Source organism: Lepidochelys kempii, chromosome 1 (genome assembly GCF_965140265.1).
Source record: "Lepidochelys kempii isolate rLepKem1 chromosome 1, rLepKem1.hap2, whole genome shotgun sequence".
In the NCBI taxonomy this organism is placed as follows: Eukaryota; Metazoa; Chordata; order Testudines; family Cheloniidae; genus Lepidochelys; species Lepidochelys kempii.
Genome location: NC_133256.1, coordinates 139,655,381 through 139,671,830, shown reverse-complemented (window position 1 = coordinate 139,671,830; position 16,450 = coordinate 139,655,381). Strand labels below are relative to the sequence as shown.

Here is a 16,450-nt window from a genome sequence, read left to right as displayed (position 1 = left end):
AGATGCTTATAAAACTATTTGGTTATCATTTATTTAGTGCCACAATTTTACAGTATTCCTGTTCATCTTAACCTCTTAACTAAGGCATTGAAATCCACATGTATAAAAATTAATTATTCTCCTCATTCTCAGTTATGTTTAGTGTACTTTGTTAGTTCAATAGCAAGGATGTGAATTGTTAAGGTAAATCCTCTAGGGTTTAGTGACTTCTTTCTTATTCTTTCTCAGCTAGCGTCAGGCTGGGTATTCGTTCTTTGCAGGTCAGAGTCCTCAAGTCCTCCTTTTCAGAGTTTTTATACACAGTTAGTCCTTTCATTTCACCAGGATGTACTGACTTTTGGCAATAATAAGTACAGTCTCTGGATCTGTGACTCAGAATTAGCCTAAACTTAGACACACTCTCTTACAGAAGGAATATAGTAAGAGAAACAGGCCCTTACTCCCATTCTACCATGTAGTTCATCTATTATTTATTATTTTGGGTGCTTTTGCCATCAGTTTTACGATAATTTGTGATTTTGGAGGGGGGGGTGTTAATTATGATTATTTTGAAACCACTGGCAACTGTGGTCAGACTTGAAATAAGGATTGGAGTCCAGCACGGAAAAGCTATTAATACTCTGAACTTGTTTGATTAATTAGCTACACTCCTTTTGCAAATGGCCCTGATGATACCCCAGAGGAGATATTGGCACGAATAGGTAGTGGAAAGTTCTCTCTCACTGGTGGTTACTGGAATTCAGTTTCAGTTACAGCTAAGGCAAGTATATTTAATATTTTGTCCTTTTGTGCATGGGACGGATGTTGACAGATTTTGTAAAGGATTTTTTTCACAATAAAAATTGCTTATAGCATTAGAGAACATGATTTTAATGAAGGTTGCAGGTTTTTAAAAATTTACTGAGCCAATCCTTTGTATGAGTAGATATTTATTTGATAATTATGAATCCTTCATGTTTAAACAGTCAGTCCTGTGTAGGAAGAAAAATAACCACATTTAATACCACCACTGTTAATTCAGTGGGGCATTGGAAAACCAAATCAGGATGCAGTAATTATGGCCACCTACTCTTGGGTGCCTCTTTTGTGGATTCATGAAGTGTCTGTGAAGAGCAGCCATAACTTGGCACTATATATATAATGTCCAAAAGCATTCGATATCCTTCATGACCCTCTATCTAGTTATAATAAAGCCCTAATATGCTCAAAGAACTCAGATTATTTAAGCATTTCCCCCCCTTCTTTGGCTAATGTCTTTAATTTGCTTTGAGCTTCCATATGTCTTGATTTTTAAATACAAGTATTTTCCCACATTTTATGTTAAACAGCCTGACTGACACATCTACCTGTTGTCCTGGACAAGATATAGAATCACTTATCTCTTTATTCAGTGCCATCCCAACCACTTATACTGGGAGTCCCGAATGTGTCTAAAATCATTCAACTTTTAAGAAGTCTTTTCATTAGGGTCTTTATTCTAAACTCCACAACAGAGAGTTTGTTTTATAAGAAAATGTTTGCATGCTGTTAAGTACCTTAGAATGTTTTTAGGCAGTTTAAGATTACTAAATACAATTTTTTTTCTCATAACCAGTTGTCCCAGAATTAGAAGTTTTGTATTCTCCTTACCCTTTATATGGGGCCTGGTCTACAATATAGAATCAGGTCGATGTAAGGCAGCTTATGTTGACCTAATTATGTAAGTGTATACTTCAGCCAATGTGAGTGCCCTATTACACAGACATCATAACTCAAGCCTTACGCCTCTCAAGGAGGTGATGCCTGTGTAGTTAGGGCAATGCAGTGTCTGTGTTGACACTGTGGGTTACTTATGTTGGCTGTTGGTTGTCATTCTTGTCAATTTCATGGCTCCAAATTGACAAGAAAGTTGCTCACAGCTTGTGCTGTCATGCCGGGTAATGTGGGGGGCTCCAGCTAGAGCTCGGCTGGCCCCCGTTTCCAGCTGGCCTGCTGCCTGGACTCCCCACTCAGAGCTGGGCTGCCCCAGGGTCCCAGCTCCTAGCAGGGCTGCTGTCCAGACTCTCTGTACCTAGCTGGGCTTCAGCCCAGGCTCCTCGCTCGGAGCCAAGCTGCCCCCAGCGTCCCTGCTCCCATCCTGGCGGCTGCCCAGGCTCCCTGTGCCTGGCCCCCTGCTCCCCACTGAGAGTTGGGGTCCCGGCTCCCTGCTTCCAGCTCGTGCTTAATGCTTAATCGCATTAAGTTGTTGGAGTGCATCCACAGTACTGAGGTTAGCATCAACTTTCAGAGCATTGCACTGTGGATAGCTATCCCACAGTTCCAGCAGTCTCCGCCGCCCATTGTAATATTGGGTTAAGCTCCCAATGCCTGATGGGGCAAAAACATTGTTGCGGGTGGTTTTGGGTACATGTCGTCAGTCACCCCTCCCTCCGTGAAAGCAACAGCAGACAATCATTTCGTGCCTTTTTTTCGTGTGAGCGCCATACTGCTTTCAGCAGACAGTGCAGTAGGTCTGCAAACAGTCGCATCGAACAACGGCTTTCACTGCCACTCTGCTCTCCTGATGCTATGAATCAACCTTGCAGGTCCTCTATATGACCATCGTTATCCACCACTTCCACTGCCACTCTGCTCTCCTGGTGGTCTCGCAAGGCTGCTTCCACTGCAACTCTGCTCGGCTGCTCTTGTCTCGCCATACCATGGCTAGAGTGCAGCCCACTCAGCCATTGTGTCCTGGCAGCAGACGGTGCAGTAGGTCTGCAAACCATTGTCATTGAACGACCGCTTCCGCTGCCACTCTACTCTCCTGCAGGCGCCATACCACAGCAAGCATGGAGCCTGCTCGTATCACTGCAGCAGTTACGAGCATTGTAAACACCTTATGCATTATCATGCAGTATATGCAGAACCTGAAAAAGCAGGCGAGGAGGCGATGGCAGCGCAGTGATGAGGACATGGACACAGACTTCTCTCAAAGCACGGGCCCCAGCAATTTGTCTATCCTGGTGGCAGTGGGGCAGGCTCATGCCATGGAACGCCGATTCTGGGCCCGGGAAATAAGCACAGACTGGTGGGACCGCATAGTGTTGCAGGTCTGGGACGATTCCCAGTGGCTGCAAAACTTTTGCATGCGTAAGGGCACTTTCATGGAACTTTGACTTGCTTTCCCCTGCCCTAAAGTGCAAGAATACCAAGATGAGAGCAGCCCTCGCAGTTCACAAGCGAGTGGCGATTGCCCTCTGAAAGCTTGCAACTCCAGACAGCTACCGGTCAGTCAGGAATCAATTTGGAGTGGACAAATCTACTGTGGGGGCTGCTGTGATGCAAGTAGCCAATGCAATCACTGAGCTGCTGCTATCAAGGGTAGTGCCTCTGGGAAATGTGCAGGTCCTAGTGGATGGCTTTGCTGCAATGGGATTCCCTAACTGTGGTGGGGCAACAGACAGAATGCATACCCCTTGGGCCTGGATCACCGAGGCAGCCAGTACATAAACCGCAAGGGGTACTTTTCAATGGTGCTGCAAGCACTGGTGGATCACAAGGGACATTTCACCAACATCAATGTGGGATGGCTGGGAAAAGTACGTGACGCGCGCATCTTCAGGAACTCTGGCCTGTATGAACAGCTGCAGCAAGGGACTTACTTTCCAGACCAGAAAATAACCACTGGGGATGTTGAAATGCTTATAGTTATCCTTGGGGACCCAGCCTACCCCTTAATGCCATGGCTCATGAAGCCATACACAGGCAGCCTGGACAGTAGTCAGGAGCTGTTCAACTATAGGCTGAGCAAGGGCAGAATGGTGGTAGAATGTGCATTTGGACTTTTAAAAGCGCGCTGGCGCAGTTTACTGACTCGGTTAGACCTCAGCGAAACCAATATTCCCACTGTTATTACTGCTTGTTGTGTGCTCCTCAGTATCTGTGAGAATAAGGAGGAGACATTTATGGCGGGGTGGGAAGTTGAGGCAAATCGCCTTGCCGCTGATTACACACAGCCAGACACACGGTTAGAAGAGCACAGTAGGGCGCGCTGCGCATCAGAGAAGCTTTGAAAACAAGTTTCATGGCTGACCAGGCTACGGTGTGACAGTTCTGTTTGTTTCTCCTTGATGAAAACCCGCCCCCTTAGTTCACTCTACTTCCCTGTAAGCCAACCGCCCTCCCTTCCCCCCTTCAATCACCGCTTGCAGAGGTAATAAAGTCATTGTTTCAAATTCATGAATGCTTTATTAATTTGTCACACAAATAGGGGGATAACTGCCAAGGTAGCCCAGGAGGGTTCGTGGAGGAGGGAAGCACCGGGTGGGGTGGGGGAGGAGGGAAAGACAAGGATAAACTGCACTTCAAAACTTATTGAATGCCAGACTTCGGTTGCTTGGGCAGTCCTTTGGGGTGGAGTGGTTGGGTGCCCGGAGCGCCAGCACCCCTCCCCTACCCCCCCGGCATTCTTGGGGGTCTGGGTGAGGAGGCTATGGAACTTGGGGAGGAGGATGGTTGGTTATACAGGGGCTGCAGTGGTGGTCTGTATCTTTCCTGGACCTCAACCATACGCCGGAGCATATCAGTTTGTTTCTCTAGTAGCCTCAGCATTGCATCCTGCCTCCTTTCATAATGCTGCTGCCACCTTTCCTCTTGATCCCGCCACCTCTCCTGTTGCTCCTGCCACTTGTCCTCTCACGCATCCCTCCTGTCCTCGCATTAATGTTGTGCTTTCCTGGACTCTGCCATTGTCTGCCTCCACACATTCTGCTGGGCTCTTTCAGTTTGGGTGGACTGCATGAGCTCAAAGAACATTTCATCATGAGTGCGGTTTTTTCGCCTTCTTATCTGCGCTAGCCTCTGGGATGGAGATGCTAGTCGCAGCGTTGAAACATTTGCAGCTGTGGGAGGAAAAAAAGGGAGATTAAAATTGAAAGACACATTGGCCGTTTAAAAGGAGGAGCTGATGTTTTTGGGTTAACGTGCAGCACAAACCCAACTAAACCCCACATCCAATTCTCTGGGATGATCACTTCACCCCTCCCACAACCGTGTGGCTAACAGCAGGGATGATTTCTTTTCAGCCACAGTCAAACAGCCCAGCAGGAACGGCCACCTCTGAATGTTCCCCTGAATAAAATTCCCCTATTTCAACCAGGTGACCATGAATGATATCACTCTCCTGAGGATAATACAGAGAGATAAAGAACAGATGTTGCTTGAATGCCAGCAAACGCCAGGACCAAACACTGCCATGCTTTCTTATGCAGTGATTCCAGACTACATGCTACTGGCCTGCCGTGGTAAAGTGTCCTACCATGGAGGACGCAATAAGGCTGCCCTCCCCAGAAACCTTTTGCAAAAGCTTTGGGGGTACCTCTAGGACAGCTTCATTGAGATGTCCCTGGAGGATTTCCACTCTATCTCCAGACACGTTAACAGACTTTTCCAGTAGCTGTACTGGCCGCAAATGCATCCCAAGTCTTCAGGGCAAATTAATCATGAAACACGCTTGCTTTTAAACTGTGTATTCTATTTACAAAGGTACACTCACCAGAGGTGCCTTCTCCGCCTTCAAGGTCTGGGAGCCTGGGTTGGGAGGGTATTGGCTCCAAGGTGATAAACCGTTCCTGGCTGTCGGGGAGAACGGTTTCTCCGCTTGCTTGGTGTGCGCTATCTTCCACCTCCCACTCCTCATCTTCCTCGTCCCCAAAATCTTGCAGGAGTCCACGTACAGGTGTGGGGTACTTGTAAGGGCACCCCTTAGAATTGCATGCAGCTCATCATAGAAGCGGCATGTCTGGGGCTGTGACCCCGAGCGAGTGTTTGCCTCTTGGGTTTTTTGTAGGCTTGCCTGAGCTCCTTAAGTTTCACGCAGCACTGCTGTGGGTCCCTGTTATAGCCTCTGTGCTTCATGGCCTTGGAGATTTTTCTCAAATATTTTGTCTTTTGGAACGGAGTTCTGATAGCATGGATTCGTCTCCCCATACAGCGATCAGATCCAGTACCTCCCGTTCGGTCCATGCTGGAGCTCTTTTGCGATTCTGGGACTCCACGGTCACCTCTGCTGATGAGATCTGCATGGTCACCTGTGCTGATCAGCTTGCCATGCTGGCCAAACAGTAAATGAAATTCAAAAGTTCGCGGGGCTTTTCCTGTCTACCTGGCCAGTGCATCTGATTTGAGAGTGCTGTCCAGAGCGGTCACAATGGAGCACTGTGGGATAGCTCGCGGAGGCCAATACTGTCGAATTGCATCAACACAATTATGTCCCAAATTCAACCCGTCCTTGTCTATTTCAGCGCTAATCCCCTTGTCAGGGAGAAGTACAGAAATTGATTTTAAGAGCCCATTAAGTTGACAAAAATGGCTTCGTTGTGTGGACAGGTGCAGGGTTAAATATATCTAACGCTGCTAAATTTGACCTAAACTCGTAGTGTAGACCAGGGCTAAGATACCTCAGAATTGATCTATATAATTCACTTGCATACTGCTCTTCACTTGACTAGTTACTTTGCAAACTCTCTAATAGATCTTGGTATTTGTGGGCACAGTATGGAGTAATACTTCAACCACTTCCAGAGGATGGCCTAGAGATTTGTTTAAACTACTGATCACAACAAAATATTTCTTCATATCTTGAATTTTAATCATGTTTAACATTGTTAATGCTCTAAAAATAATCCTACTGCCTTAAATTTTACTGTTCATCTGAATTAACTGTTTCTGGATTGTTGACAGGACCTGGTTTCAAAGATGCTTCATGTCGACCCACATCAAAGATTGACTGCTGCCCAGGTTCTTAGACACCCTTGGATAGTTGACTGTGACCAGTTGCCTCAGTACCAGCTAAACCGACAGGATGCTCCACATTTGGTTAAGGTAAATAAAATTTGTGTGTTCAGCTAGGTGATTAGCTAGTATTAATTGTAAACAAAAACAGTTACTGTGCATTTGCTCTCAGTACTAATCACAAACTTTTATGATTGTTTGTGAGTTCAGTAAACACAGTGCATTCAACCATGTGAACTTGTGATTTACCTAATGTTTAAAAAGAAAAGGAGTACTTGTGGCACCTTAGAGACTAACCAGTTTATTTGAGCATGAGCTTTCGTGAGCTACAGCTCACTTCATCGGATGCATATCGTGGAAACTGCAGCAGACTTTATATACACACAGAGAATATGAAACAATACCTCCTCCCACCCCACTGTCCTGCTGGTAATAGCTTATCTAAAGTGATCATCAAGTTGGGCCATTTCCAGCACAAATCCAGGTTTTCTCACCCTCCACCCCCCCACACACAAATTCACTCTCCTGCTGGTAATAGCCCATCCAAAGTGACAACTCTCTACACAATGTGCATGATAATCAAGTTGGGCCATTTCCTGCACAAAGGTATTGTTTCATATTCTCTGTGTGTATATAAAGTCTGCTGCAGTTTCCACGATATGCATCCGATGAAGTGAGCTGTAGCTCACGCTCAAATAAATTGGTTAGTCTCTAAGGTGCCACAAGTACTCCTTTTCTTTTTGCGAATACAGACTAACACGGCTGTTACTCTGAAACCTAATGTTTAGTAATACAGGTGAATCCATCTGTGGAGAATAAATCTGCTCTGTTCACAAAGAGCAGTACACTGCAATCTCCATGCTGTTTTACTACTTGTGTTGAGACAGATTACAAGATAAATGAGTTTATAAATAGTGTTTCCCCTGGTGATTTAGATTGCTGTCTCCTAGATTTTGAACTCTGATTTTAAAAAAGAGTTCATCTGAGACTGTAAGTGATTTAGATGTTTACAATGGAGGAATTGTAGTTTTGACTGCTAGTGTGATTTTAGTGGAGGGATTATAAGTGTAAAAATTGATATTTTGGAGGTGAAATTTATTTTTTTCCAAAATTTTCATTAAAAATAAGAAATGAAATGGAAACCTTTATAGTAAAGGTTATATTGAATGGTGTATTATGAAACAATCAACACTTGATAGTCTGAAACATAAACCACTTTTGATACCAACTGATTTTTTTATTTTAATTTTAACCTGGATGGGTGAGATTGAAGATCCCCACACTCATTTCCCCCCCACACATACAAAGTTCCTCAAAGGCCTTATGTCATGGTGAACCTCCCAACCTACAGAAGAGGGATCTTACATCTTAAGAGTTAATCAAATGACCCTAAGTCAACTGTAAGAGACAGAGCTTCCAGTAGTAAATGGCTTAGAAGGAAGGAACCAAGTTCAGATCCGAGCCATAGATTAGAATTTTCTAACAATCTGTAAACTTAATTTAGATGTATACGCTTCAAATTTATATAGACTAGTTATGAAACATTTTTTAAAGCAATTTTTAGTGATAACATAAATGATTAGACAGATCGTAAACAAGGACAATCCTCTGGTGGGATTTTACACTCTGCACTTTTGGGATGTAGTTAAAGCACAACTTAAGTGTGCAATATAAATGGCACCTGCTGATTTTTAAAAATCATGTCAGTTGCCTTAAACAATTTTAACATAGTTGAGCTCTTCCTGTGCTGCAAAAAAAGAAACTGTGGTCATGCTTTAAATAGCTAGAATACTACACTGGTAAATCAAGCCCATTGTTTTTAACCTACAGAAAACAGTTTGATTATTAAAGATCTCTAAATCGTGTAATACTGTTATGATCTCTAGAATGTAGTAAAGTCACAATGTGTGGGGTTTTTTTGTTTGTTTTACCTCTGCCTTCTAACCCTTTAGGGTGCCATGGCAGCCACATACTCTGCTTTGAACCGCAATCAGTCACCAGTTTTAGAGCCAGTAGGCCGTTCTACTCTTGCTCAGAGGAGAGGTATAAAAAAAATTACCTCAACAGCTTTGTGAAGTGACCTCAACCAGATACTTGGTACCATGGTATAAGATGATAGCACAAATCATGGCAACAAGTAGCACATATCTGCAAGCACACTCTGTCCCAGCTGGTACCCATAATGCTGCTGCTCCTATTGTTGCTACTGCTTTCATCTATTCTCCCTTTAAACTGTTGATGGCAAGTTACTGACCTTTCTGGAGCTTTGGATGGAGTGAAAAGTGGAAACACAATGAAAATGAACACGTTCACTGATTGAATAAACTAGAAGAATTATGAATGCCAACTCTATCATAAAAATACACTGAATAAAGCACTCTGCACCATATAGCATTATTTTTATAAGAAATATTTCTTGTCCCCTAAAATATTCTTTGTTACATGTTGGGATGGACAGTTTATGTTAAGCACTTAGCTTAAACAATCTGTTTATGTTAGCACTGTATACTTTGTGCCATCCAACATTTTGTATGTTTTTGTAAACAATTCATAAGCAGTACTTTTTTGTGCTGTTTTCTTTAATGTATACATGCCTTGGTTTATTTAGATTTTATTAATCATTTTGACAATTAACTCTGGTTAAACAGTTCACCTGGATTAATCAGTATTGTTGGACAGCTCTAAAACAGCCTTGACTGTTAAACAGCTATTGAATGTAATATTATGAATGTGTATTTTTCCTTGTCTGTCTTTTCTACATTTCCATGTTTTTGAAGTTGCATGTCTTTTATGAAGACCAGAGAGATGTTGTTGTATTAAAAATTTAAACAGTGGGTTTCTCACACATGTAATAGGTAATGCATCCATAAGAAAAAGTAACTTGTTCCACCTCACCCCCATCTCTTTTCCCTTGTTTTTCCCCCACCAATTACAGGACTCAGGAATCGTTGCTAAATAGTTTTCCCTTTCAAGACAGTTGTTTCTTGCTTATTCTCATAACTCATTTAATATTTTTACTTTTATTTTATTACTTTAGTTAAGAGCTGACAAATATATTGTTCAGCTGGTGCGGGCATTAGAGAGTTAGAGAAGAAATGTAGTGCTGACTCTAAAGCAAAAGACAATGTCCATTGATAAACAGAAGCTTACCAAAAATGGATGTAAACTTTGTCTCTTGTGGTTAGAATATACTGGACTGATTAATTTCATTTTTTTCATTCGTGTGATGCTCTTAGTTTACAGTCCAAAGCAAAGTCAGAGAAGAACCATCCAGTACTTCCAACTGACATCTGAGGTTCTAGCAACATAATTGGTCTCCTTGGGCCACTCATCGCCAGTCCAGGCACCCTTAAAATTGTACTGTCCAAGTCAAGTAAAACAAAACCACCCTTTTCGTGTTCCTTGATGGCAGTGTTCTTCCCACTTTTCCTTTTAATGTGAGTGTAAAAGGCTCTTAGTTTACGTTCTGAGGACACAAATCATAAAATGTGCTTGCTTTTATGTAGTCTCTGAGATTCACTGCAGATGGCTGATCTTGAGTGTGCACTGGAGCACATTAAAGTTTGGCTGATACCCCATTCTGCCAAAGAAAATGGTACATCAACTGACTACCTGTATCAAATACCCTTTACAGAAATATCCAAAGCTACTAAATATGGAGCTTAGTGCACATTTTCTATGAACAATACTGTTTAAAAATCAAGAGATCACAAATGGTAGTGTGATTCTTGGTTAATTAGTCTGTTCAGTTATTTTTCCAGTAACTAATTTGTTAGTTTTTCTACAGTGAGAAGTTTTCAAAGAAATTTGTGGAGGGAGCGAAGTCCTTCATTAATGTGACACCACAGATTTCCTCCCTCTGATTCATTGATCCATATGAACATGGAACGAAGACTCTGTTAGAAGCTTTTAGTAATTCCTTGGCAAACAGGAAAGCTTAGGTTTTTACAAGCTGCCTGGAACTTTACAGTTAAGCAATTAGTCACTGTTTTAAGTGTGAAGTAGGGATAAACATCATAGCTTGTCCGTTTAATGCTCTAAACTGAAGGAGGGAAGACATTCTGGTCTCTGTATAATCTTGTGGGGATCTCTGAAAGGGGAGTAGAAATAGAGGATTGGAAAAGGGAAGGGATTTTAATTGGAGAACCAACTGTTTAGCTTCCAGAATCAACTTGATCACTGGTGTTAAAATTCTAAACAGAGAATCATGCTGTCAAATAGTCTCCTAATCGAAAGGTAGAAGTGTGGGGGAATTATGCAGACTCCATGCTCCCTTAAAAAGGGGGGGGGGGCAATTAGAAAGAGCTGAAAAGCTAGAGGCTTTGTATGTAGTTTGGTGCTGTCTATGCTGATGTCCCTCCAGCGGTCTAGAGAACAAGAAAGGCCCTTTACAAATAAATAGTAGTAATAAGGGTTCCTCTATTAAACCTGCAATCTGTCTTACTGCCCTCAGTGGAACCTGATGTGTCTTATTTTTTAATACCTTGCCATGGTGCTGATCTACATTTGGCAAGGATGATGAAGAGTTAGGAACTTGCCAAGGCAAGATCCATAACTCTAGCAGGGCCCTCAAGATGTACCCTTGGTCTCAGATGGGGCATGGTAATCCAAAGGAAATAGAGGATTTTTAATGTTGCTTTGTATTATTAAAGAATAACTTTTTACCTGGAGGGTTCTTATTGATAACAAAAAGTGGAACAGGTGTCTTGAACATATTTGTTTCACTACTATCCTCAGAGTAATTAGTCATTTGCTCCTTACCTAATGTTCTACAATTGAGTGGTGGCTCTTTCATTCTGTTGAGGATTCTCCCTTTTATACAAGAAAAATCCTTAATGTTGAGGTGGGGAAAAGCCATTTGCAGTATAGTCTTTCCTTTGAGATTGGCTGCAGCACCAGTGGTGTTAGCCTAACAACTGTTTGGTAATCTCACCCTTCAGCATGTCTCTCTAAGTCAAGCTTGACAAAAATTAAGAAATCATGTCTCCTGGAAACTGTTTATTTCTTTTGAAGATTAAGGTTAAACATTAAGTCAAATCTAGCTGATATCGTTTTAGAACAGTACTGCTGGAATAATTACATGGTCTTTCAGTTCTTTTGCTTCAAGTCATAAGATGATCAGCAACTGAATTCAGGAAGGAATATCCCATATATACTTAATAAATAGGAGTGCTATGGGGTTTTATGCCTTCCTCTGAAACATCTGGTGTTATAGTCAGTATAACAGAGCAGAAGGACAGTAGATACTCAAATATGGTAATTTCTGTGTTCCTGAAGTCTTTAATTTTACAGTTGCTTCATTTATTCTGTCTCTGTTCCCTCCCAAACTCAACCTATAGATCAGAAACCTCATACTCAGCATGCATCATATACATTTCCATGATGGGCTGCAAACACACAACCTTCATCATCACCCCAGACAGTGTTAGAAACTAACCTCAATCCATCAGTTTCACTGTACTCTCCTTGCCTTGCAAGGGGATGTTCCTCTGTCTTGTGAGAGTATCTGTGTGCCTAATCCACCAAAGTTATGGCAATATCAAGACAAATGACTGTGGCAGAAATGTGTTAGTCTTTTGTCAATGCATGTACATTTTTAACAATTGTCTAATTTCAGAGGTTACGTTTTGTATGGCAGTCTGTTTAAGCTAGAAATACTCCTCTACCTGGTTCTGTCTGAAAGTGGGACTCTGAAGGCATATTAACGACAGCTCAAACTGGGTTGCTTTCAGTTTTGCTTTTAAATATTTTTAACGCTACTAAGTCACCTTTGTTCCCCTGTGCTTACTGGTCTTTGTAATCAATATATCCAAGCAGAGACTATTGGGAAATGTGAATGTGATCAGTATGTTTCCTTTACACAGATACTGCTCCCACATTGTGTATATGCACAAGCAAGCAAACTATACTGAGCTTTTAATTTCTTAAATAGCCCATCTCTCAGGCTTGATCTAGAGTAAGTTTTGAAGGTGTGCTGTTAGATGAGGTTGTATAAAACAACCTAATTAACACCATAAAGACTAGTCAAGACAAAGTGATTGTATTTTAACACATCCTAACCTGGTCAAATCTAAAGTCTAGATCGAATATAGCTTTAAATCCTAGTTTAGACAACTGTGTTTCTGTGGAGCAAATAAATTTTACAGGAAAATTAACTTAGTTTTATACATGTCTCTTTCTGGGATCCACACACATTTTTCTCCGCGTTTATCTTCGGCATGTTTTTGTAACTGTAGTTACTTAGGAACGAAGGATGGGAAATTAACATACTGCTGCATAGTTGTAGTCTCAACTCCTCACCACACAAGCTTGAACGGTGTATGACCCACTGTGTAAATTTTCACTACCGCTCCTTTGTCTGCAAAGCATAGCCAGTGACTCTAGAATACAGATTCATGGAAGAGGAAAAATGGAGAAGTGCAGATACAGGTGAATAGCCTATTTTTCAAAGCAAAATTGCCAGTTGTGTGTGAGTATGTGAGAACAGAGGGAGGAAGTAGCTACACTACTCAGATTAGCTCTATAGCAACAGTGAAGTACTAATCACTATTAGTACTGAACAAAACTTATACTGAATTTTTCAAATGAAGTATTTAAAACTGATTTTTTAAGAGAAAAAGGCATAAGGAAATAGAATTGTTTTTGTTTTTTGTTTGTTTTTGTAAATGTAGTATACCAACTAAAGCTCTGCTTTTCTATTATTGGAAAGAGGCTTCTAGGTATGTCATTTCTTGGTAAGCGTCAATGGTTAATGGATGAGTTTTCACTCATGAAAATAATGTAAATGATTAGCTTTATGTTGATACTCTTGACCTAATCAAAGGGAAGGTGTACTCATAAGGGATGTAATTATTTTGCAATCTAGTGGGGGTGGGGGGGAATCTACTTAAAACAATTTTTAAAAATGATGAAATCACAGATGTTATTTTTCTACAATTCTATACAATCATACTTTATACTAGTTTCCTCCGCATGGCATGTAAGTGAGTCTAAGGTACAGTAGCAAAAATTCAACTGTTCCTTTTGGCAGACAATGAAAATAGCATCTTTCAGATGCTTGGCACTGCTGTCGTAGAATTGAAATGCTAGTAAAAAGGTTAAATAGTACTGAATACTTAAATGATTGTTTTATTCAGAGTATGATCTAGGAAATTTTCTAATCATACTATTAATGTGTAATCTAAACTGTTCCAGATGTAACCATGAACAGTCCTGGAAAGGTATCATTGCTTGCATCCCTGTCAAGTGGCAGGTTTTGTAGTCTTTAAAGGAAATTGAAATTTATACAGTGAATAAATTTTCAAACATATGAAAACCAATGTCTGTTTTATTGGGTTGGATTTTTCTCATCTCTCTCTCTCTCTCACACACACACTCACCCACACCCTGCAGTGTGGTTTCTACCTCAAGTGTAATTAACTTTGCTCCATATAAAACATGCATTCCCAGCCAGAAATGACTTATTAAATTAATTTCTAAACTGAGTTTGTTTTTTCTGAGCTTAATATGCAGGTGTTGTTTTCTCACTCAGACATTAAAGCTTTATGCCATTACTTTTTGCATGTTTAATCATCTTGACTTTTATTAGTATAGTCAACAGAGACCTGATGAAAAAAATTAGACCTAGTAGAAGGTCTCAATCACATTTAACTCTATTAAAAACTCTATGTATTTGTGACGTGACCAGACCAAAAGATGCTAATAATTCTAAAATTTGGTGTCACTTAGTCTTTAATCCTGCAACTTCTTGCATGTGGACAAACTGCTGCAAATGTATAGAGCTCCACTGAAGTCACTGGGGCTCTGTGCAGATGAAGTTATCCATCTGTACACAAGCAGCTGAAGGACAGGAGTCATAAATTGTAGACTCCAGAGGGCAGAGACCTGGTCTTTATGTCTGCCATAAAGTGTCATACGTCTGTGTGACTCTTCATGTAAACAAATAATTAGGACTGCTGCATAAGTTTAAAAAAAAAACCTCTATTTTGCCACACATTGAAATTAGATACACGTTTGATAAACAAATATCAAGCCTTATTTATTTGCAGTGAGCCTCTTGAAATTCGGAAAGCAAGACAGAAGTTTTGCAAATTAAAATGTACAAATTTAATGAGAAATGTAATAGGAAACATTCCACTGATCCAGTCAAATTCACTCTTTACAAGTGAAAAGGCATTGTGAACTCAAGTTGTGATTCTGAAATTATTGTATCATAATCCTCTTCAGGCTTGCAACACAGAAAAAACAAGAATTGTTAATCAACACAAAAGATATGAAATGTTTGTATATTATTTTATGTAAAATAGCAGGAATAGCAATTATGATGGCTGATACATCTCCGAACAAAAGTGCATTCTTCAATAGTCCTGTTAAATTCACCAAGAGGAGAAGCCGAATAGGGCATCAAGATATTTCACCAAGCTACCAGAATCAACAGGAAGACAGTTTGCCTTTGCAACAGCGGAGGAAAAATAGTGATTTGGGAGGGTAGGAGAATATTGTATGTAAAATTTAAAAGTGGCAATCTTTAAAAAGTTATCTTGTGTGCATATGAACCCAGTCTGCACCTAACCAACATGAAAAATATAAATTGAATTTTAATTCTCTTTAATTTTCTCCCATTTCTATATTTCTTTAAAACAACATAAAAGCTTAACATTCCTGACAAAAAACAAAATTCTGACACGCCCTTTGTCGCACCCTTAACTATGGCATTGTTACCATTCTATTCTACCTTAATATATCCTGTAATTTTCTAAAAAGATAAGATTTGTGATAGGTCCTGTCTAAATCAAAAAAATGACTTACGTTTAGGGCAAGATTGAGACTTTCCTCAGCATGAGAAAGGAGTGGTGTGTAGTTTCACTGTCCCAAGAGTAGCCCAGGGAAGGAACTGTAATTCTGAAAGGTTTCAATTATGTAAACTGCTTTAGCTTTTAATAACTTTCTTTGTATGTGCCTTTTAAAATACTCTGTCAATGTTCTCCTGCAGCCTCTTGTGACCCTGAGGATGGGGCCCTTTCTTCCCAGGTATGAGGACCACCTATGAATCACCTGACTTATTTAAATTCCTGAGAAGAGGAAGGGAAGAAAGATTGTAGAACAAATGCACTAGGAACAATAAAAAGAAATGGAAATACCTGGATTCCTGTGCTAAAGCTGGTCACAGATATTAAAGAGTAGTACAGGGTATTGTACGTCTGTATTATATAAGCAGTATAGATTACAATCTTAAATTCCCATGTGTAGCAGCCCTTAGTTTATTTGTATCCTTCTTATATATTCATTTATTACTCAGCTCCATTACATTACATTCTTTGAGACATAGAAAGTGATTGCTTAATTACAGAGTGTAATGTAATAGTAACACATGCAAAAAGGGCAGAGTCAAGGGTATCCATTCAATATCATTCTTGAATGTAACCACGCAGCTTTAATATTCTTAATATAATTCTTTAGATTTTAGTGATAGTTTTTGCCAACAAAGAGAGACAGAAAAGATAATCCTAGAAGAAGTTTGTCAAAGATGATAAATCACATTCCTAGGACAGCTAATACATATCAAGAAATAGAGGAAGCAGGACAGGGGCAAATGCAGATTAAATCCCGGTTGTTAGATTTCTCTGTGCAAGTGTCCTAGGATTTAATAAAGGCTCTAACACCAAAGCTGTGTCAAAGAAAAAGTGAAAGCAAGGGA

At 40.6% G+C, this 16,450-nt stretch overlaps 1 protein-coding gene across 7 annotated transcripts in view; it reads left to right on the top strand.

The window, feature by feature from the left end:
• RPS6KA3 (ribosomal protein S6 kinase A3) overlaps window positions 1-14,068 on the top strand; it is a 124,884-nt gene extending 110,816 nt beyond the window's left edge. For all 7 annotated transcript variants that reach the window (XM_073357139.1, XM_073357159.1, XM_073357129.1 and 4 more), the window contains 3 exons: window positions 643-760; window positions 6,703-6,843; window positions 8,706-14,068. In XM_073357139.1, coding sequence (XP_073213240.1) covers window positions 643-760; window positions 6,703-6,843; window positions 8,706-8,828 — 382 coding nt within the window. In that variant the 3' untranslated portion in view covers window positions 8,829-14,068. The remainder of the gene's footprint in view (window positions 1-642; window positions 761-6,702; window positions 6,844-8,705) is intronic.
• Window positions 14,069-16,450: the final 2,382 nt, after the last annotated feature.